The 23,598-nt window shown below is 43.6% G+C and overlaps 1 protein-coding gene across 1 annotated transcript; it reads left to right on the plus strand.

Moving 5' to 3' along the window:
- The first annotated feature begins 652 nt into the window (after positions 1 to 652).
- Positions 653 to 8,180, plus strand: LOC145405797 (ionotropic receptor coreceptor Ir76b-like). Its single transcript, XM_080277032.1, has 10 exons — positions 653 to 706; positions 2,113 to 2,213; positions 3,154 to 3,268; positions 3,619 to 3,731; positions 3,887 to 3,987; positions 4,780 to 4,994; positions 5,378 to 5,542; positions 6,560 to 6,666; positions 6,953 to 7,104; positions 8,056 to 8,180. Exons 1-10 carry the CDS (start codon positions 653 to 655, stop codon positions 8,178 to 8,180), a joined length of 1,248 nt encoding a protein of 415 aa, XP_080133158.1.
- The last annotated feature ends 15,418 nt before the right edge of the window (positions 8,181 to 23,598 follow it).

Below are 23,598 nucleotides of genomic sequence, written 5' to 3' on the forward strand. Positions count from 1 at the left end.
TTTTATTCTAATTGGACTCTGAATTAAGCTAAATGAGCGTAGATAAAAATGTAAACAAAGTCTTACTATTTGCACGACTTACTACTGTATATACATGACTTACTATATGCACGACTTACTGTGTGCACGACGCATGCTCAGGAAGGTTTATACACATCACCCCTGATCTTGGCGTGCGCATAACTCTTTCTGATCTTGATGTGCGCATAACTTTTTTTTGGATTTTGGCGTGCGGATAACTTAGGGTGCAGTGTCTTCTTGCCATCAGTGTCAGTTCGGACTCTCCAGAACTCGCAGTCTCTTCTCGTCTCGTCCCAAGCGAGACTGTGAGGAGCGAGAGACTTTAAGAAGCAAGAGGTCCTTCAGGCTTAGGTCTTCATAGGCGACAGATTCTCTCACTCTTTCTCTCCTCTTTCACCGCGACTCCCTCTCTCTCTTTCTCTCATCCTAGCTCCCTGGCCGTCTCCCTCATTCCAACCAATCTTCCCTCTCTCCCTCTTCCTCCTCCAATTCCATTCTCTCCCACTCACTCCTTCCCTTCATCCTTTCCCTCCCTCCAAAGCAAGAGATCCTTCAAGGCAAGATCCTACAAAGAAATCCTACGAGACAAGATTTCCTAATTGGTTTTCTCTGATTGGCGTGGTGATTCGATATGGCCAATCAGGAGGAGGGCGGGGAGAGCTGTCTCAAATTTGGGGTTGGACTGGTGAGTGTGTGTGTGTGTGTGTGTGTGTGTGTGTGTGTGTGTGTGTGTGTGTGTGTGTGTGTGTGTGTGTGTGTGTGTGTGTGTGTGTGAACGATATTGCATTGTCTGTTAAATTCTTACTATTTTTAGACTTTAATCAGTCCAGTAGTGGTAGGTGGGGGCGCTCACTATCCACTCACTCGATGTATTGCTGCTCTTGGGTGTATGCCCTTTCCTCTCTTCCATCCTTCTTTCCTTCCATCCTCTTCTGTCTTTCTACCCTTCATTCTTTCCTTGTCCTTCTGCCTACGGGTGACTTTACACTCCCTCTTCTGTCTTTCTTTCCTTCATTCTTTCCTTTCCTTCTGCCTGTGGGTGACTCTACACTAAGTGACAAGCCAAATGGTTTCGTGTACACCAGGAAACCATTTACTACGCTGGGTGGTAACCATATAACCAAATTTTGGCACCTGGTGGTTTAGTGGGTAATTATTGCGCTCCAGTCGGACTGAGCCGGTGAAGGTTTATGTCCAAGGGATGGTTGGGGTTGATTGCTCATGTAATGCCACTCAGGGATAAGTGAGGCTGGTCACTCATCTTAAATGTCGAGACCAACTGCCTAGCCCCGGGCTCCTACGCTCCTCTTGGGGCAATGTAGGATTGGATGATGGATGGATAATCAGTCCAGGAAAGCACCCTAATAATAATAATAACAATAGAAAAAAATAATAATAATAATAATAACTGTAGTAGTAGTAGTAGTTGTAGTAACTGTAACCCCAGGCAATACTGAACGTGACCCCAGTGGACTGAAGGCCAAAACTTTCTTCTACAGTCCACTCTTTTTTATTTATTTAGTTATTTATGTACGAGTATTTATTTATTTTTAGTAACTACAAGATGATTTTATTCAGCTTGGGAAGGTAACGGTACTGATGCTTCACAAGCTAGCCATTAATTACTCTCTCCCCATCTCCCCATAAATACTACCCTTCTCTCCCCACGTCTCCGTAAATATGCCTGCTTCTCTCCCCACGTCTCCACAAATTCTCCCCTTTCTCTCCCTATCCCTCCACTAAAATCCCCCATTCTCTCCCCATCTCTCTATTAATAATACCATTTCTCTCCCTATGTCTCCATAAATATTCCCCTTTCTCCCCACAAATTCTCCCTTTTCTCTCCCTATCCCTTCACTAAAATCCCCCCTTCTCTCCCCATCTCTTCATAAATATTCCTCCTTCTCTCCCCATGTCTCCATAAATATTCCCCTTCCTCCCCACAAATTCTCCCCTCTCTCTCCTTATCCCTCCACTAAAATCCCCCCATCTCTCCCCATCTCCCCATGAATAGTCCCTTCCCAACATCTCCCCTTCCTCTCCCCGTGCCACCAAGTACCCCAAGCCATAACCTTACCCTCCGCCCCACAGTACATGCCTCACACCATCATCTCCGGCAACGCCACCCACAGCACCTACTCTGGCGTCATCCCTTTGCTCTTCGACATCTTCGCTAAACAACTTGGAAGATGGTGCGTGGCAGTACTTCAACGTGTGTGTGTGTGGTGTGTGTGTGTGTGTGTGTGTGTGTGTGTGTGTGTGTGTGTGTGTGTGTGTGTGTGTGTGTGTGTGTGTGTGTGTGTGTGTGTGTGTGCCCGCCCCTATATCTACTAAAACATATATTGGTTTGGTAACTCCTGATATGGACAGATGGAGTGTAATTTTCTCATCTTTAATTCAGTGTTCCAACTTGAGGGATTATTTTTAAATTTAACCCTTTCTTCTTCCTTTCCTTCACTCACGAACTCTCTCTCTCTCTCTCTCGCTCTCTCTCTCTCTCTCTCTCTCTCTCTCTCTCTCTCTCTCTCTCTCATGCCCTCTGTCCCCAGCTATGAGTTCGTGAGGTACACTGCGCCGGGGAACCTACTGGACAATGGGACGTGGACGGGGGGAATTGGATTGACTTCAAGATCAGTAAGTAGAGACGGGAAAAGATTAATGAAGTAGATAAAAAATAGATAAATAAGCGTGGACATAGATAGATAGATAGATAGATAGATAGATATGTGAAAGTGTGGGTCGTTTAACTGGGCAAACTTAGGCTCGTTTCTCCCCTCATCCTAGGGTGGGAACAGAGGTATGGATAACGATGATGATGATGATGATGATGATGATGATGATGATGATGATGATGGTGGTGGTGGTGGTGGTGGTGGTGGTGGTGGCAAATGAATGAATAAAGCAAACACACACACACACACACACACACACACACACACACACACACACACACACACACACAGATAATGAGGTAAAATAAGCAAAACCGATAAATCAGTAAAGAAACAAATGAATATATATTACACAAATTATCTCTCTCTCTCTCTCTCTCTCTCTCTCTCTCTCTCTCTCTCTCTCTCTCTCTCAACAGGAGCTTAGCGTCTCCTCCATCTTCAACCTATCCCCGGAAAGGTACGCGGCAGGTGATGTGAGCGACTATATTTACCTTGATGAACACACCTGCGGATATCAAAGGCCCCACATCCAGTCTGACATCGCCGGGTTCGTCAAGCCCTTCGTCCTCTCGGTAGGTACTTTTGGCGATCTGTCTTCATGTGAGGGAACTGGGCCACTCCTAAGACGTCAATAAGGGCAAGATCGGTGACTTCATTTTCGCCTGTGGGTACCTGACGTCCTTGCATTCAGTCTCATGTCGCCGGATTCGTTATGCTTTTCTTTCGTTCTCTCGGTACGCAGGATAGTGTGTGTGTGTGTGTGTGTGTGTGTGTGTGTGTGTGTGTGTGTGTGTGTGTGTGTGTGTGTGTGTGTGTGTGTGTGTGTGTGTGTGTGTGTGTGTGTGTGTGTGTGTGTGTGTGTTGTCTCCGTCCCTATACCTACTAACCTATGTATTTAATTATCACCTGCGTATATCGTCAGGTGTGGCTTGCGATTCTGGTAACAGTGATGGGCATGTTTCTGGCTATACTGCTGCTAGACCTCTTGCATCAACGCCTCTCCACGCTCTCCTATCAACGCAACGCTAACAACGGGTACTGGTGCTTTTACAATTATCGTTTTCATTTCTTCGTGACAGGCAGCATATTCTATCGTTCAAGATGGAGAGATGGCAATTTTACGCCAGGTTAAAGTGAACTGAGGAAAATCTTATCTAGCTTATCTAAACTAACCTGGTACTGGTGTGCAGGGAGGACGTGGACGGAAGGCTGGGACGTGAGGAACCGGAGATCCAAGGAGCCATCGCCAACAACGCCATCTTGTGGACCTTCAATGCACTACTGGCACAGAGTGAGTGTCTTCCTGTGGGAGAAGGACGAGGATATTTATTTTAGTCACCTGTGCTTTATGTTGATTCGGTTCTTAGATGTGAAAAGAGGTCTGGATGGTGGTGGTGCGGTGGCAGTAGTGTGGTGGTGATTGATGATGATTGGTGGTTGTGGTGGTGTGGTGGTGACTGATGATGATGATGATGGTGGTGGTGGCGATGAGGTGATAATGATGATATTCCTAATGCTCATAATCATGCTCAGTCTTTACTCACAGCACTCCTTGCAGCCTTCAGTGACCAGGCAGCCTACAGATCGTATAAATTCTGATAATCAACAGGTATCATGTGTTATCGAAAGTTCACACCTTCTTGAGACTCCCTTGTTGAATTATACACACTCACAACACTACCACTCCAGCTTAACAAATAATTACATACACTTCTCATCCTCTACTTCACAAGCCTCCCACACGCACACCCACGCATCCAACACTGGGTGGGGATGGGACAGTTCAATGTGACAGAAAGTGGTATCATATGGCTGTGTGGCTTAGTTGGCAGTTATGTAACATGGCATTAACTTACATAACTAAGCTGTCTTCCAACATTCCATTCGTCTGTATCCTTTATTTTGACTGTATTTTGCTTTAAATTTCATAATAGAACCGTATTCCCACATCCCATTTTTTCCTTTATCCTTCATTTTGTCTTTATTCTGCCTAGATATTTACACCGGGTACCTAAGATGTCTTCATGTATCACTTTCTTCCTTATCATTCATTTCGTCTCTGTTCTGAGTTTCCCTTCCTCAGACGTGCCATTGCAGCCTCCGCGCGGTGTGGCGAAGGCGCTGACGGGGCTGTGGCTGCTGCTGTCCCTCATCCTGGCCACCGTGTACCGCTGCAACCTCAAGGCCATGCTCATCCTGCCCAAACTCACGCTGCCCTTCAATAACCTGGAGGAGCTGGCTGCTGCCGGCATCCCTGTATGGGTTCCGTATGGAACAGTTGTGGCAGAGGCAGTTTACGTAAGACTGTCCTTTCGTAAGACTTGTTCCTCTTGTAAGACTTGTTCCTTTGGTATGCCTATCCCTTTTGTAAAACTGTCCCCTTTGAAAGACTGCTCAATTTGAAAGATAATTCCTTTTGTAAAACTGACATTGCCGTCGACATCTTCCCAGGTTTAGGGCGGGAAACGAGTCCTTCCTTCTCTCCTCAGTGCATGGAGGGGAAGCATGTGTGATGGGTCAGTGTTTGTAAGCGGTGGAAGACTGCCCATTTCGTAAGACTTTACATTTCGTAAGACTTCCCCTTTTGTAAGATTGCTCCACTGGGTTTCAAACGCTGACTGTCTCGCAATTTACTTTGATGAAATGTATCGATGTCTTCCCTAACCGTACACGCTAATCAGTTTGCAGAACCTGGGAGTGTGCTCGCTCGGATCAATCGCACGGTGGTGAGCTGGGAGGAGGAGTGCAATGTTCCCTGGGGCATCGAGGGCTTCCTGAGCGGCCAACATGTCGTCATGGTACCTAAGGTCGCGCTGATACAGCTTATCCATACTTACTACTCGAAGGTACAGTCGGCGTCAAAAGTTAAGTCGCCTATCCTCCTTTTCACTTTGAAAATCATCCATAAATACTATTCAAAGGTACAGTCGGTATCAATAGTTCTGTCGCCTATCCTGCTTTTCTCTCTATGCACTTCGAAAATCAGTGTTGTCAGTTCGCAGCAACTGACGATGACTGATTTAGTTTGGCCTCAGATCAGTGCCGTAAGCGTCATTTGCTGCCAATCCACCACGCTGATTATGTGTCAGTGGAGAGTGAGAGGCAGAGAAGGCGACATATTTTTGATGCCGACTGTCCTTACGTCCCGTGTGTCCGAAGCTGAATGAGCACAGGTGGAAATACGTCCCTAATTTGTAACAGACGTGGAACACCTGTAGCTGCTGAAGGTGATTAGTAGAAGGCACTCTGTTTTTCAAAATAAGTATAAAAGTGATATTAAACTCAGCTCTGTGTAGTTACTCCGATACTGACGTCTTGAATTTGGCTCTATGTTATTATACTATATTTATTTATTTTTTCTTGGAAGGAGCAATCTCGGGGGCTTCTGGCCTTTGGTTTCTTTTTCCTTACATAAAAAAAAATAATATAAATACAACCGAATAAGTTCAGTCTCTACCCATACTTGAGAATTCAAATCGAGTTAAAAATATATCTCCCCAATAAACTTTTCCAAATATGGGATATTTCTTCCAAACAAGAGTAATGTCCATAACCTCACCAGTTTTTCCTCTCTCTACATGACAGAAGAGTCGGTGTAGATTTTAAAATGTTGTATCTCCCTCCAGAACAATTCCAAATGAGGGGCATTTCTTCCAGACAAGAGCAATATTCATAACAGTTTTATTTATTTTTTCTTTTACTCTCCACATGACAGACGAATCGGTGTAGATTTAAAAATGTTATGCCTCTCCAAACAACTTTTCCAAATGAGGGATATTTCTTCCAAACAAAAGCAATATTCCCAACTACAATTTTATTTTTCATTTCTATTTTTATTTTTTCTTTCCCTCTCGCCATGACAGACGGGTCGGTGCACCACTTACATAATGGCGGACGGTTTCCTCAAGGGTATGGCCAACGTCGTCCTCTTCCCTAAAGATTCACCGCTTAGGGATAAATTCAATCTTATGTAAGCCTGGTTTTTATGGTCATTTTAAAATCGTATTCTCCCTGGTCACGCTTTTCTTTTGATTGAAAAATTATATTCTCCCTGGTCACGTTTTTCTTATGAACGCAATGTGTATGCCGTCAGTGTGAACCAGACGGAGTGAAATAGTAAGCACACTTTTCTCCTTCACTGTACACTGTGCCGTAAGCGTGAAGAAGACGCAGTGAAAAAGTGAACATAAATTCTAACTACACCTCCCCGATGCAGTGAAATAATAAGCATAGACTCTACCTGTCCCTCTTCGCAGCATCCGTGGCCTGCGGGAGTTCGGCATCCTGGGCCGCCTGTACCATCAGGAACTCTCCAACGCAACCAGGTGCCTCGAGCCCATTAAGGCGGTGTCCGGACGCGCCTTAGAGCTGACGGACTTCTACGGCGTCTTCTCCATCTATGCCGGAGGTGAGACACTCCTTCTGTATCATAACCTGCACTTGGGGTATTTTTTGCTGAGGTGTATTTGTAAGATGGGGATGAATCTCCTTGGTTACTAGTCAAATCAAACCTCCCATGTGATTACAGCGTCTTCTCCATCTCTGCCGGAGGTGAGACGCTTCTGCCTCATAACCTACACATAGGGATTTTTTTTTTTTTAAGAGGCACGGATGAATCTCCTTGGTTACTATTCAAATCAAGCTCCCAAGTGATTACACCTGGCCATCAACTGAGCTCAAAGTGGTTAGGGATCTCGGTCAAGGTAATCTAACTTAGTGGAGATTTTTCTGGATTTTGTGGCTAATTTCTCATCGCTCATTCAGCGGCGTAGGCAGAGGGGCGTCCATGGCCACCCCTGCAATACAACTGACCACTCTATAGTTCCTTCACCTTAAGCTGGCCCAGATAATTGTCCTTTTGCAGCATATTCACGTAGCAAATCGGCTGAATAAAACAGTACTACGGCTCTGTCCTTTCCATTGCACTTCTTTGTGACTATCGCAATAACCAAGTGTTGATCGATTGTGTACAGCTCTGTATTCAGGATGGGAGATGACGAAAATTTTAGGCCAAGTTAGAGTAAAAGGAGCATAGTAACAACCCCAAGAGTCTGATGGCACACCCTCTGTCCCCCTTTAACCACCCCACAGTTGGCGTTGGTCACCCCATTTTAGCCTACTACATCCCAGTGCTCAATGCGAAAGAACGCAACACCGCACTTCTATAACCTTTCTTTAGCACTTCCTCTTGACTAGCACCATATTCTAGTGTTAATTTATTGATATTGCTCAACACTGAAGGTGGAGAGGCAGACATTATAAACCGTACGTATGTGTGTTTTCTGTCGTGGAGGTGGCGGTGGGGCACTTCTTCGTGACAGGCATTGGTGAAGTGTAATAGACCTGTGTTTGTTTTCAGGTGTGGAGGTGGCGGTGGCGTGTTTTCTGATGGAGCTGATGTTTGGGGGGAAGCGACATCGTTACCATCACCGCAACATTACCAACCACGACAACGACAACAGCAACGACAACATCAGGAACTAATACTAGAGTCCACAATATCAGCAACAACAACAGAAATAACAACAACAACAGTAGCAGCAGCGGACCCATTAACAACAACAACAACAATCGCAGCATGAAACCCCAAGACTTGCTCCCCCAAGATCAACATCAACCACAACAAAACAGCAACAGCAACAACGCAACCCAGCCACCTAATTCAGTCACCTCAAAGGACAAATAAAAAATGATAATTGTAACATATAACCTACTACTACTACAACCACAACAACAACTACTACTACTACTAGTACTACTAGTAATAACCACGGCAAACAGAAAGCATAGCACATTCTAGTTCTCACCCTCAATGTCATTAGTAATAAAAAAGAAAAAAAATGACATTAGTAATAAAAAGAAAAATATAAAAATATCTCATAATAATAATAATAATAATAATAATAAACAATTACATTTATGCCCTCATGATTGTAATGCACCACTACAAAAAGTCATAAACCTATTGTATTTAAGTCAACAATACTGTAACGCACTACAATACTAATAATAATAATAATAATAATAATACACGTCCAGAAAACTGTAATGCACACTAGCAATTAAAAAAAAAAAAAAAAACAGTCATTTCTATCCCCTTATGTTCTTGACACAAACTATTTACATCATCATCACCAGTCATCATTCTCATCCTTATCATCATCACCATCATCATCATTATTACGTCCTCTTCCCACTTTTGGACGGGTGAGAATGGATCCACACACACACACACACACACACACACACACACACACACACACACGTATAAAGTGGGAGAGCTATCAACAGCATCCCTAGTGAAGAATGTACAGAACTAAGTTGACTCTCTCTCTCTCTCTCTCTCTCTCTCTCTCTCTCCATACGAACTTTTACCTTAGTCTGGCATACCAAAGCAGGCACCATTTTCTGTGGGTGGTCAACATTCATAAAACTAATAATGAAATAGGCAACAAACTGGCAGCCACACACAACAATCAAGAATCAAATCACCCCCCAAACATTCAGTATACTTTTTATCCTAGTCAAATTAAGGAAAATAAAATCAATACACCTTTTATCTCAGTCTGGCATATAAACAAACAGGCACCATTATTAAAGAGGATGAAATTTTTAGAAAACGAGTAATGAATTTTAAAACATACATCCGTCACACAGAGCATTCATGAACCAGTAATCTCAATAAGCTTTTTCGTATTTCTTTCTTTTTCGATTTTAATATACTTTTCAATATTTTTTTTTAACATCTTAGGCTGGGATAGAAAACGAAGACATTTTTCAGAGGGGGTAACCTTTTTAAAAACGGATGATGAGGTAAATATAATACGAATACACGATCGCTTCTGTCACTTCTCTTCAGTCAGCCGTCCCACACGAAACAATCGCTTCCCCAGTCCTTCTCCTATATATCTAGTCCTTACCAGCGCAGTCACCTCTAGATTTGGATTTCGGTAGCTTTGTCGGTCACTCAGTAGCCTTGTCAGTCCCCTAGTAGCCTTGTCAGTCTCCCAGCAGCCTCTCGGTCCTTTGCTATCCTCGTCAGTCCCACCCGTATCTGCTATTCTTCCCTATCCTCAGTTCTCTGGGCAGGTGTTTGAACAAGCAATAATGCCCAACCGAAGTGTAGATGGCCAGCCGTGTCTCAGATTCGGAGCAGGAAAGGTGAGTATCAGCGATGGAGGTAAAATTCCAAACAGACACACAGTAGTTTCAGTAGTGGGCATAAAAATACAGTAGGGGGATAAATACAGTAGCTACAGTAGTGGGCATTAACACACAAGCTATAGTTATGAGTAAAAATTCTCTGACGGTCCTCTCAAAGCATACTGTCCAGCCTTTCGTATTTCTCATCTCTCCCCAGACGACAGAGAGTATCCTTCCTTCTCATACTTCTCGTTCTTCCTTTTAAAGTCACGTAAAAGTAATGTAGTTCATGCATGTACCGCCTTCCATTGCCACACCCGCAGGAGAAGTGCCGCCTACCTCTTGCTCAAGGCTGTAGAGTTTCGGATATAATTACAGTAGGTACTGCAGTGGGCAAAAATAATAATCTACTTCATTACGATTGATAATTCAGGGGGGAACATTTTGCTTGAGCACGGAATCCCCCCTCTCTCTCCTTCCTTATCCATCTCGAATCCCTCATCCCTCTCATTCCTTCCTTACCATCCCTCAATCTCCCCTTCTCTCAATCTTTCATAAATTATCTCCCCTACTCACTTCCTTTTTTACCACTCATCTCCCTTACTTATTCCCATCTTTGACACTCACCTCTTTGCTCATTTCCTTTATTCACCTCTCTCTCTCTCTCTCTCACAGTTCGCTGGCTACATGATCATAGAGAGTAACGGGACCCACACCACCTACACTGGGATGATGCCTGCTATTTTTGACATGATTGCAAACCTTCTTGGGAGATGGTAAGTCACTCTCTCTCGTCTATATCCTCAAGTACTACTGAAGTGTAATGATATATTGCTAAGATAACCACCAATGATAATGGACGCTCTAATTCTCTCTCTCTCTCTCTCTCTCTCACACACACACACACACACACACACACACACAGCTACACCTTCCACTTCTACAGCGTCGGGGGCTACAAACTGACCAATGGCAGCTGGACTGGAGGGGTTGGCATGGTGAAAAGAGGGGTACGTATTTTCATTTTTTTTATTTTTTCATTTTTCTCCACATCCTCCACTTCTTTCTGCCACCTCCAGGAGCGTAGGGGCCCTGGGCTAGGCTCCTTGTTTCCTAGATTAAAGGAACTGTGATTTATGCAATGGAGAAAAAAATATGGTGAATATTTTGATCGTGATGGAGAAGGTACTGGCCCAATTTTGGTGTATATTGTTGTTATTTTTATTATTATCATCATCATTATTATTATTATTATTAATATTGTTCTTGTTGCTGTTGTTACTGTTGTTGTTGTTGTTATTTTTATTATTATTATTATTATTATTTTTATTATTATTATTGCTATTTTTTATCATCATCATTACCATCATTACCATTCTTATTCATATTTTTCTCACCCTCCCCGCTATGACCCTCCTCCTTCACCGCCCCCTGCAGGAGCTGGATGTGACGTCTCTGCTGATGCTGACCCCCGCCAGGTTCACCACGATTGAGTTCAGCGAGTATATAGTCATCAACGAACACTCAGCCGGATACGCGAGACCTAAGGCAGAGTCGGATATTGCAGGGTTCATCAAGCCCTTCAGTGCTTGGGTGAAGTTATGGACGAGGGTTGACGTAGGGTTGAAAGGGTTTGAGTTGAAGTGGGGTTGAGTATGGTGATAGTAGAGAGACTGAGTTGAAGAGGGGTTGAAGATGGCCAGTTGACGAGGGGTTGAGGGGGTTTGAGCTGAAGTGGGGTTGAGTATGGTGACAGAAGAGGGATTGAGTGATGTGGGTTGGAGTGAAGAGGGACTGAGTTGATGTGGGGTTGAAGGGGCTGAGTATGGTAGTAAACGGGGGCTGAACGGAAGTGGGCTGACAGGGATAGAGAGGGGTTTGAGTACAGGAAGTCTGGGTATTACGACACTGAGGAGATGAGAACTAAGAAAAAAACAGGGCTTTTTAGGTAAATAAGGAAGAAACAAAGGCTGACAGAATGCAAAACTCCTTCCTTGCAAACAAAATCAAACAAGAGAAAGTTTAAGACACATTTCCAAATCTGACTGAGCGTGTAAAGGAAAACTATGACTACCACTTAACACTTGATTTACAAAGTTAGGTAAGTGGTACGTGGACAGAGGGATGAATAGCGCTCAGAATAATGAAGGAAGGGAGCATGGAAAGAGTTCAAAATAGCAGGGATGTATACAACAGGTGTACAAGAGTTAACAAGAGCTGAGAGTACAGCTAATTAGATATTAACGTAGTCGCAGTTGCCCTGGAAAGCTACAGTGTATTACAAAAGTGTCTGTGTAGTAGGTGATGGGAGGTTTGGGAGTATGTGTGCTTCTGTGTGAGATGTGATGTGAAGTGATGTGACGTGATGTTATGTGGTTGTGGTGTGGTGTGATGTGATATAATGCGATGCTGATGCTGATGATGCTGTGGCAGGTGTGGGCTCTGGTGCTGGTGACGGTGCTGAGTATGCTGGCTTCCCTCATCCTGCAGCACCTGGTTCGACAGCGCCTTAACCTGCCCACCGCACCTCCACCAAACACGGCCGTCCAGTGGGTCTCCCTTTGTCCTATTGAATACTGATACATAAGCCTGAATTTGAAGCACGGGGAGAGTTGCATGCACTGGCGATTAGCGTATAATTATTGGTACTGTATAAGAAAACCCTGGATATATGTGCTTTTTGGAAATATAAAATGATTGAGTGTATGAAAATTTTGGAGTGTACGAAGATACTGGGCACAGGAGATGGCAAATAAGAGGAAACGCCAAACACAGGTTTTTCTCATTGCAAAAATTCCAGAATGTTGTGTTCGCACCAAAATTCAGGTTCTATGCATAAGGAGATAATGTTCTTGAGACATTTAGTTAGAGCATTTTTATCACATTATTTCCTGCCATATAAAGTCATTCGAGTCAGGAAAAAATAAATAAAGAGATAACCCAGTGAGTGTGCAGGGTCGGGCCAGGTGGGGACAGGGAGGAGCAGCCACAGCATCCGGATTCCGTCACCCACAGCGCCATTTTGTGGACCGTCTGCGCCATCCTCGCCCAGTGTGAGTTTTACCAAAGCAGTCTTCGTATAACCTCCCCTTTTATCGATTTATTTTCCTTACACTGTCTTAATATCCTCTCGTATAATTACACAAGTACAGATTTAATATTGACAAAGTTGATGAGCCTTAGCCATGAGGTGGGGATGATTTTCTTAGGTTATAATTATCAGTAAAGTTAGCCCTCCAATCCGACTGCATTTGGCGATGAACTGAGCTGAAAGAGGTTAAGGATCTTCGTCAGGTTAAACACATCACATATCTGCCCTCATACCCAGCCACACCTGACAAGCTCCCAGGCATTACAAAGACGCTGATGGGAATACGTTGCTGCTATCGTTTTTCCATTCTTTTTACTCTTTCTGTTTCTGGGATACGTTTCTTTGCTTCTACCTCCCCTAGCCGTGCCCCATGAGCCCCCACCAGGTGTAAGAAAGGTGTTGACGGGGCTATGGCTCATGCTGTCCCTCATTCTGGCCACCGTGTACCGCTCCAATCTCAAGGCCATGCTCATCATGCCCAAAGTCACGCTGCCCTTCAACACCCTCGAGGAGCTGCTCAATGCCGGCCTTCCCGTCTGGACCCCACATCACTCCATACTGCACAATGCGGCGCTGGTAACACAATCTAGGCTCAAATACACAGCAAATTCTCGTTATCTTGACTCAATTTCACAGCCAATTCTCGTTGTCTTGGCTCAAATACACAGCAAATTCTCGTTATCTGTCTGGTAATACTGCTCACACACACAGGCTAAGAGTCTTTATTTTTGAGGCTTATCTGATGAAACACTGAACTAGTATTGGTTTATACGATGCAAGTGGTGCTTCCATTCTGAATTAAAATTAGCTCTTGATAATGATGTTGAGTGCTAATGTGTGAATGTTAATCTGTAAAAAAAAATAATGAGGGAATAATGATGTGTGAGCAAAAATAAGTGGATGAAAATATGTGGATGATAAAAGAAAGACAATTAGTGAAGAATAATCAGTAATGATGGGTGAATAAAAGTATGATACTGAATAAGAATGAAATGAAATATCTGATTTTTAAAATGCATACACGAAACAGAAGAAAACGTACTGGTACCTGATTAAAATATAAATATACGTCATGTTCTACACCCAGGACGCGCCTCCCAACAGTCTGATGGGCCGACTGAACCGCACCTTCCACGGCATGGACAAGCCCATGAACATGACAGAGGGCAGGGAGCGCTTCAATACGGGCAAGCACGTCTACGCTGTTCCAATCGCAGCAATTATTCGACAAATGCATTTACAGTTCTCTAAGGTACAGTACAGTTAATCTGAGCAAGTTTTCTTCATCCCCTCTTCCTTCTATTACTTCTGGAACATCTCCTCTCTGTCTTTCCCCTCCTCTTCCTCTTCTTCCTTCTTGTACTACTTCTTCCGATCCTTCCTCCCTCCTCCCCTTCCTTTTCTTCACGTTCACTAATATCCTTTAAGTCTCCCCCTTCCCTTTCCCTGCTGCTCCCTTTTCTCCTCCTCCCCTTTTCTTCCTCCTCATCCTGCTCCTCTCAGACCAATTCACCTTCTCATCATCATATTCACTGCAAACCTTCTTTTCAAGCTCATCATCATCATCCTCAGAATCTTCCTCTTCCTCCTACTACGACTACTCTCCAATTTCTTTCTCCTCCTCCTACTCTCGCTTCTCCTCCTTCTCTTCTCACTCTTTCACCTTCTTGTCCTTCTCTTCTTCTTCCTCTTTCACTTTTCCTCCTCCGCTTCCAAGAATAGCTCACAGAGAAACGGCCTAATATAAACAGCATATTATCCAGTCTACAGTCAAAAAAAGTAATATAAAGAGCTTATTATGCAGGCTACTCATACTTTTACTCCTCCTCCTCCTTCCACTACTACTATTACTACCACTACCACTACTACTACTACTACTGGCTTTACCCCAACAGACGGGCCAGTGCAACACGTACATCATGAAGGAGACTTTCCTGAAGACATCCGTTTCCGGTGTGCTCTTTCCTAAGGGCTCACCACTTAAGGATACATTCGACAAGGCGTGAGTTGATGATGATGATGATGATGATGATGATGATGATGACACTTTAATACTACTCAGGAGGAAATAGAATAGAGATCTGAATGTACCTAGGATGCAGTTGCAAAACGAGAGACAGAATTTCATGTTACGTAAGATGAAACAGAAAGAGACAGAGAATTTCATGTTACTAACAGAGAGAGAGAGAGAGAGAGAGAGAGAGAGGTGGGGTGGAAATAGAGACTTCAATGCTATTTAACAATGAAGCATAACCAGATCCGGGACTGCTTTTTACCTTCCAGAATCCGTGGGCTTCGTGAGTTCGGCATCATCGACTACCTGTATCGCCAGGATCTGTACAATGCTACCGAGTGCCTCAAGCCAGTCAAGGTGGAGTCAGGCAGGGCGATGGAACTTGGAGACTTCTATGGTGTGTTCTCCATCTATCTGGCAGGTGAGAAGGGATATAATTGTGATAAAAAATAGATAACAAAATATAAAAAATAACTGATAACAATATCAAAATAACTAACTAAAACACAAGTAAGTAAATTAATATACAAAAATTGGTAAACAATAAAATAAATAAATAAATATATAAAAATAAATGAATAAATAAATGAGAAGCAGACAATATGCTCTGTGAACAAAATTCTTGGTTATATCTGGGTGAGCTAAGAAATAATTATTATGAGACAAAACCATTTCAAGAAGTAGATAACAAGAGTTGATATTAAATTCTCTCTCTCGCTCTGTGTGTGTTTGTGTCTAGGAATGGTGGTGGCGGTGGGGTGTTTCCTGGCTGAGGTGCTGATTCGGGATAAGCGACATCGACACTAACACCACTCTCTCAGCAAGAGCAAGAACAAGATTATGGAGAAGAACAAGAAGAAGAAGAAGAAGTACTGAAGGATGACCAAACACTAAAGTTCTTTCACCTTCACCTGGCCCAGATTTTCGTCCTTCTGCAGCTTATTTCACGTAGCACAGAGGCAGAAAAAGACCATATTAGGGCTCTACATCCTTTCCACAGCACTTCTTCATGCCAAACACAGTATTACAATGTTAATCTATTGCTACAACTGAGCATTTAAGATGGAGAGATGACAAATCTATGCCAAGTCTCTGTTCACTTTAACCTGGCCTAAAAATTCCTAACTCTCCATCGGGAAGACTGAGCTGCAACAAGAAATCAATACTAGAATTTGGTGATAGTCACAATGAAGTGCTACGGACAGGATGTAGAACCGTAGTGTCTTATCCCGCTACTGGGCTACGTGACAGAAGCCGCAAAAGGACGAAAAGTTCTGCTGAGTCAACGTGAACGAAAAACATGGGAGACGACTGTATAAAAGAACGCTCTGGAGGCTCTACTTATGTTACTCTCTCCTTTGTCTAGAAAATAAAATACTGAGAAGACCCAACACTTCTGGCCTGATTTGAATCCTCTACAGATATGACGACGGCCTAAACTGTTCCATCATCTCAATACACATTTCCATAAGTGTTTTTAATGTTTCCACTCAACCAATAATCCACGGCACCATAAAAAATATAAATAAATAAATAAACAAGCTGCAAAATGAAAATCTCCGCTACATTAAGGTGATTAAGTATAGAATGCTGAATAAATGTGTGCTTAAGCGTTTGTTTCAGTATCCCATGAGGGTTTAAAAGCCTAGTGAGTAGAAATATGATTAATGCAGACATACTGTTACCTATGCATCACAAAGAGAGAGAGAGAGAGAGAGAGAGAGAGGATTATAATGAAAGGCGAGAAAAATCCCATCTATACCCTTGTTGCACCAAACATCTTAATTTACCTGTCACTCTGGGCCATCCACTGCCACACACAAGTTAAATATCATCCATCGTATTTATAAAGTCTGTTAGGTCTCTCTCTCTCTCTCTCTCTCTCTCTCTCTCTCTCTCTCTCTCCAACTCACACCCTCCTCTCTCATATATCTCTTTACTCCATCCCTCTATTTCATCCTTGGTTTCCCCCTCCTCCTCCTCCAACTTTCATCTCCCTCTCTCATATATCTCTCCACTCCATCCCTCCACCTCATCCTTGGCCTCCCCCTTGTCCTCACACACACCTCACTTACACACACTCTCCTAGTCAATCTCTCATTCTCCCCACATGATCAAACTCTAAGCAGGCTCCTTAATGCATACTTACTCTTGCCCACAACCTAAGGGATTTTCAAACTATACGGCCTCTGAGAAGATTGCCAATATGTATTTTTTTTTAGATATTTTTTCTGTCTGACATTTCTCACTCGGGATTTATTTTTTTCTTGCAGTGGCAGAAACGTGCTTATGAATTTTGTCGGGAATGGCAGAAAACTGATTATGATTTTTTCGTGGAATTGGCAGAAAAGCGAGCGTGATTTTTATAGATACGGCGGAAGTGATTATAGTCTCATATAAATGGCTCAGAACTGGTTATGTAAGGTGTGTGAATGGAATGGATTCAAAAAGTTCAGTTCGCCAGTCTGTCGCCAGCTTCCACACCCTGAACTACGCCTCCCTCACCACAAAAGCCAATTCGGTTCTTAGTACTGGACACTCGTTGGCCAAAGCTACTCTCTCTCTCTCTCTCTCTCTCTGACTCCACAAACGACTTATTCCTTTCTAAGTACACTCGTTAAAAAATAGCCTCTGTTTAGCCCTCGCTGAAGTGAAATAGCGGTGTCTAGAATATCAAGGAGTTAGGATGACATAAGCATTTCCTAAGCTAGAAGAGCAAAATTTAGTTCTGTCATTTTATTAATTCTCAATATCATTCTCACCAACTCTCAAACTCTCAGCCAACTTTTCTGGAGCTTTCAATTAATTCTCTACATCTCACAATTTTGCATGCAACTTCAGCCAATCCCTAGTTTCATTCCCAGTAAATTTCAGTCATGTTTCTCAATCCTCAGTTTCATTTTTTATCGACCACATCAACCCCAGTTTCATTTTCACTAACTTTCAATCTCACGCAGGCAATTTGAGTCTCCTGTTTCAGCTTTCAACATCTCTCCTGTTTCATTTTCTGGCAGTTTCAGTCCTTGGTTTTCGTCTTTTAGTTTCCTCACTCCATGTTTCAATTTCAGTCATTTTCAGATCCACCTTCATTTTCTGGCCGTTTCAGCTCCTAGTTTCAGCTATCAATTTTGCCACTCTGGTTTCAGTTTTAGTCACCTTCGCCTCCTTTCATTTTCAGGCCGTTTCAGTTTCAGCGATCAACATCCCCGCCCTTCAGTTTCGCCGACACCATGACTGAAGTGGGAGAGGTGAAACATGACCAGCCCTGTCTCAGATTTGGGGCTGGAAACGTGAGTAAATGATGAATCAGAGTGAGTGGTGGGTAGGTTATGTGATGAGTCTGTGTGGGTGAAGAGTGTTTGTGTGATGAGTGAGTGATGAGTCAGGGTGAGTGATGAGTCAGGGTGAGTGATAAATCAGGGTGAGTGATGAGTAAGAGTGAGTGATGAGTCAGGGTGAGTGATAAATCAGGGTGAGTGATGAGTAAGAGTGAGTGATGAGTAAGAGTGAGTGATGAGTCAGGGTGAGTGATGAGTCTAGAGTAAGAGCGTGGTGAAATTTAACTAGGCCTATGTGTACTCTTGATCATTCTCTCTCTCTCTCTCTCTCTCACTATCCCCCTCCCCCCACAGTTCGCCGCCTTCATGACTATCTACTACTACCCAACCCGGACTATCAGTGGTGTTGTGCCTCAGATCTTTGACATCATTGCTAAGCGCCTTGGTAGATGGTAGGTAGTAGTAATAGTAATAGTAGTAGTAGTAGTAGTAGTAGTGGCTGTTGTTGTTACTGTAATTTCTGTTGTAGCCTCAAGTTCATCTGAGACGTGAACCCAGTGGACTGCGGGCTGAAGTTCCCCCTCTCCTGCAGTCCACCATCTTCCTTTCGGGGGATGCCTCCGATAATGACAATCTTATGGGTTAATTATGAGGAAGACCATTTTAGTCCATAAGGTTATCAGTAATTGTAGCTCCGATGCGGCTGAGAATTGGACTCAGGTTTACAATAGATTTTTTTCTTACTTCAAATTAGTGAAAGAATAACCTACTGAATTGAAAAAGAAAAAAAAAATCGTTGGGCAGCCTGTATAACTCTCTCTCTCTCTCTCTCTCTCTCTCCCTCTCTCTCTCTCCCTCGCAGCTACACCTTCCACGAGTACCCAGTAGGGGGCTCCAAGCTGGCCAATGGGACGTGGACGGGAGGTGTTGGCTTGGTGACCAGAGAGGTGTGTACCGCTTTGCAGATTCCTGACACCTCTTCCTTAGCGATTTATGCAGTCTTACATCTTACTTTAATTCCTAACACCTCTTCCATACCGGTTTACTTTCTATCTTCTATCTTACTTTCTCTTTTAAGTTATCTTTATAGTTTTAAATTTTGCGACCAGAATTTCAAGTCAGCATTTAACTGAACTGACAACTAAGAGTATAAGTGACTTCCAACTTAGAATGTAAGCCGTCTTTAATCACAGAATTTGCCTTATCTTTTAACTTTGTACTTACTGTAATTCAAAATTCAAAATTTCTAACATTGTATTTAACTTAATTCAAAATTATTTCAAATCGAACTTAAAAATCGAAAAGTAAAATATTAACACCTTACCATTTAATATTTGGAACGAGTCTAATATTTAAATCTCTCTCTCTCTCTCTCTCTCTCTCTCTCTCTCTCTCTCTCTCTCTCTCTCTCTCTCGTCCAGGAAATCGACGTGTCCTCTCTCCTCATCCTCACTGCCCCCCGCTACCATGAGACCGATCCCAGCGACTACGTGTTCATCATTGGTCACTCAGCTGGATACACACGGCCCTTTGTTCAGTCCGATATTGCTGGATTTATCAAGCCCTACAACGCTTGGGTATGGCTGGGAAAATGGGTTTGCTGAGTGGGTATGGCTGGGAAAACGGGTATGCTAAGTGCTGGAGAGGGACGCCTTTTATGGTGGCATCAGTATTACCAGAAAGCTCCTCTCCTCTGCTGTAACTCTCCTCTGCTATAACAAGAGTCCCTTAAGTCCCTCCCTATCGTCCTTATGGTGGACTGCAGAAGGGAAATTTCAGCCAGCAGTCCACTGGGTTCAGGTTCAGATAACCCTCGGGCCGTAGCAACAAAAACGTTCGGGAATGGCAAAAAAAGAAAAAAAAAAAGTTACAACGTTTCGCAGATGAGTTTCAACGTTTGGGTATGTTCCAAAAATTAGGGTTAAACATTTGGGTGCGGTTAAGGAATTGGGCTGCAACGTTTGGGTACGGCTTGAGGGATTAGTTTATGGAGTTGCTCAGTGTCTCAGAAAGGATGCCAATTTCAGTACATTTTGAGCATGAGTGACACAAAATGGATTTTCAGTTTGTGTACCGGTACCCTTCTCACTCCTTCCCATGTGTGTGTGTGTGTGTGTGTGTGTGTGTGTGTGTGTGTGTGTGTGTGTGTGTGTGTGTGTGTGTGTGTGTGTGTGTGTGTGTGTGTGTGTGTGTGTGTGTGTGTGTGTGTGTGTGTGTGTGTGTGTGTGTGTATCTTAACGTCCCGCTCAGCACCTCCATTTATACCAGGTGTGGGCTCTGGTTCTGGTGTCTGTCTTGGCTATCTTGGCTGCCCTCCTGCTTCTCAGTCTGACCCGAGACGCCCTCATTCCCACTCCACCAGACGCCCCGCCACACCACCGCCATTACCACACGTGTGTATAATGCGTCTCTTCTAACACGACTAAGATTCCTAACCTCCTGTCAGTCCTGTTGTTGTCAGAGTGGACGATCGATCTGATTAGCAACCAAGGAGACACATACCTACCTCATAACTAAAGCCCATCCAAATTTGTGCCACAATTAACACAGTACTTAAGTTATGGCAGCGTCACAGTTTCATGGAATGTAAAGATATCGACCACAGTCAATTGGTAGAACAGTTAAAATTCAGTCACCAAATAACTCCTCACACGCAAGCGAAGTTTACCGTGGTGGCAACTGTTTTTGCTAAGATACAGGTAAATTGAATGTGAAAGTCACCCCCAAACCAAGACAAACCAACCCAACCCTATCCTACCAAACTAAACCTAACCAAATATAACCCAGTTTAAGCCAAACCAACCCAACCTAACCCAACCCTACCCGATCCAACCAAAACTAGTCCCACCCAACCCAACCTAACCCAACCTAATCCAACCCATTCTAACCTAACTTGAACTAACCTGTGTGCGTGTGTGTCTGGTGTCAGGAGGGGTGTGGTGGGCGAGGTGGGGAATGAGCAGGCAGTCCATCCCGTGTCCATTGCTCGCAGTTCTGTGGTGTGGGTTGTCTGCTCCATCCTGGCCCAGTGTGAGTACCTGTTTGTGGATAAAAAATAAAAATAAATAAATATATAAAAGATCAGCTCTGAGGGAACTGGGTGTCATCGTCATCATTATTACCATTCTCATTACTCTATTACTACTGCTACTGCTACTACTACTACTACAACTACTACTACTACTACTACTAATAATAATAATAATAATAATCTCACACTGATCAGCTTTACCACATTTCGTCTAATTATTTCAACAGATACATCATTATATCCGTACTTACAACCAGTATTTATATTGGTATATTTATTTGCTTGTGTATTTGCATTTGCATATATTTTTGCCAAGGAAGAGATGGAGGGATGGAGTGGAGAGGTATATGAATGATGGTGGTGTAAGTTGGGGGGAGGGAAGGTTAATGGTGGACAGGGGAACATGGAGGCAATATATTTGTGACCACCCCCTCAGGGATGAAGGCGTTTGGCTATAGAGAGATAGATATATCTATATATAGACAGATAGATAGATATTTTTGCCGTAAACCTGCACCACTCTCTCCTCCCAGTCATGCCCTTAGAGCTGTTGCAAGGTGTGGTGAAAGTGCTGCCGGGAATGTGGCCGTTGCTGTCTGTTATCCTGTCTCTCATTCTTTGCCGACTCTTTTCCTGTCGCATATCCTCTCCGTCTGTACTTTCCTTCACGTCCCCGTTTCGCCTTGGAGCCTCCGAGCGTGCAGCAAAGGCGCTGACGGGGCTGTGGCTCCTGCTCTCCCTTACCCTGTCTCTTATCCTTTGCAGTGTCTAATCTTCCCCATCAGTACTGTCTCTAATCATCTCCACCTCGAGTCTCCTTTCCTTCCTCCTTCCCCAGCCGTACCCTTGGAGCCCCCGCGTGGTGTGGTCAAGGTGCTGACGGGGCTGTGGCTGCTGCTGTCCCTCATCCTGTCGCTGGTGTACCGCTGCAACCTCAAGGCCATGCTCATCCTGCCGAAGATAACGCTGCCCTTCGACACCCTGGAGGAACTGAACAACGCCGGCCTCCCCGTATGGATAGCACATCATTCCGTGCTCCATAACGCCGCTTATGTAAGAGCCTGGCACGTATTCCCTTCGGGTATGGAGGCTCCCTAGCATCTCTTTCTTAGCGATTTATTTTTGGATATTGCTCATTAATATTCTTTTGCTCGCTATCTGTACAGAGTATGGCGATATCAGAGAGATTTATGTAACACGGAGATGGATAGTAAGACGCAATAAAAAAAAAAAAATAGCTCAGGAAAAGGCGTTAGGGGTCGAGGATGTACCGAGACACAAATATGTTCCCAGTTTGACGATTACATAGCAGAAAAATCGAATCTTCTGGGACACGCACTAGTACAGGGACGGTTTTCACTGTATATCGCCAGGTGTAAATTATCTTCACAAGGATTTGGGAAGATGATGGTTTCCTTGACTGTGCAATAAAAAAAATAAAAATATCAGTACACACTTGCGAAACAGTATGAGATCAAGGACAATGGCTGCTGGAAAAAGGACTCAAATTGGTAAACCTGCCACAGTAAGGAACACATCGCCTACCTGTGACATTTACTATAGTCCTTTTACCTTAGCCTGGCCCAGATTTTGGCTTATTTCACGCAGCTCAGTGGCAAGATAAGGCAATACTATGGCTCCACATGAATGACCTTGAGTGTGTGTGTGTGTGTGTGTGTGTGTGTGTGTGTGTGTGTGTGTGTGTGTGTGTGTGTGTGTGTGTGTGTGTGTGTGTGTGTGTGTGTGTGTGTGTTTGGTAGTTGTATGCGTGAGGGCAAAAATATAAACCAACTCTTGTATACATAATTTAGACTAAAGAAAGTTTATTAATACAACCCCTGAACTGTACTAAAAATGAAATCTCTCTCTCTCTCTCTCTCTCTCTCTCTCTCTCTCTCTCTCTCTCTCTCTCTCTCTCTCTCTCTCTCTCTCTCACCCAGGCCGCAGACTCAGACAGCCCCCTAGGTAGACTCAACAAGACCTTCTACAATATGGACAGGGTACTGAATGTCACGTGGGGGATACAGGGCTTCAACATAGGTGCTCACGTGTTTGCTGTGCCCGTACCTTCCATCTACAAGGAGATGCATACGCAGTTCTCCAAGGTAAAGCAATAAATCGAAATCCATACGCAGTTCTTGGAGGTAACTTGATAAGGAGGTGTATACGCATTTCTCGAAGGTAACCTGAGACATACGCAGTTCTTGTAGGTAAAATGAGCGTTAAAGAAATGCATGCGCAGTTCTTGCAGGCAAAACAGACATGTAAGGAGGTGCATACATAATTCTTCCAGGTAAACTGAGCATAGAAGAAGGTGCATACATATTTCTTGCAGGTAACTTGGC

The sequence above is a fragment of the Coenobita brevimanus genome, chromosome 68, assembly GCF_032717465.1.
Source record: "Coenobita brevimanus isolate Jiangsu-jjx chromosome 68, ASM3271746v2, whole genome shotgun sequence".
NCBI classification, from domain to species: domain Eukaryota; kingdom Metazoa; phylum Arthropoda; class Malacostraca; order Decapoda; family Coenobitidae; genus Coenobita; species Coenobita brevimanus.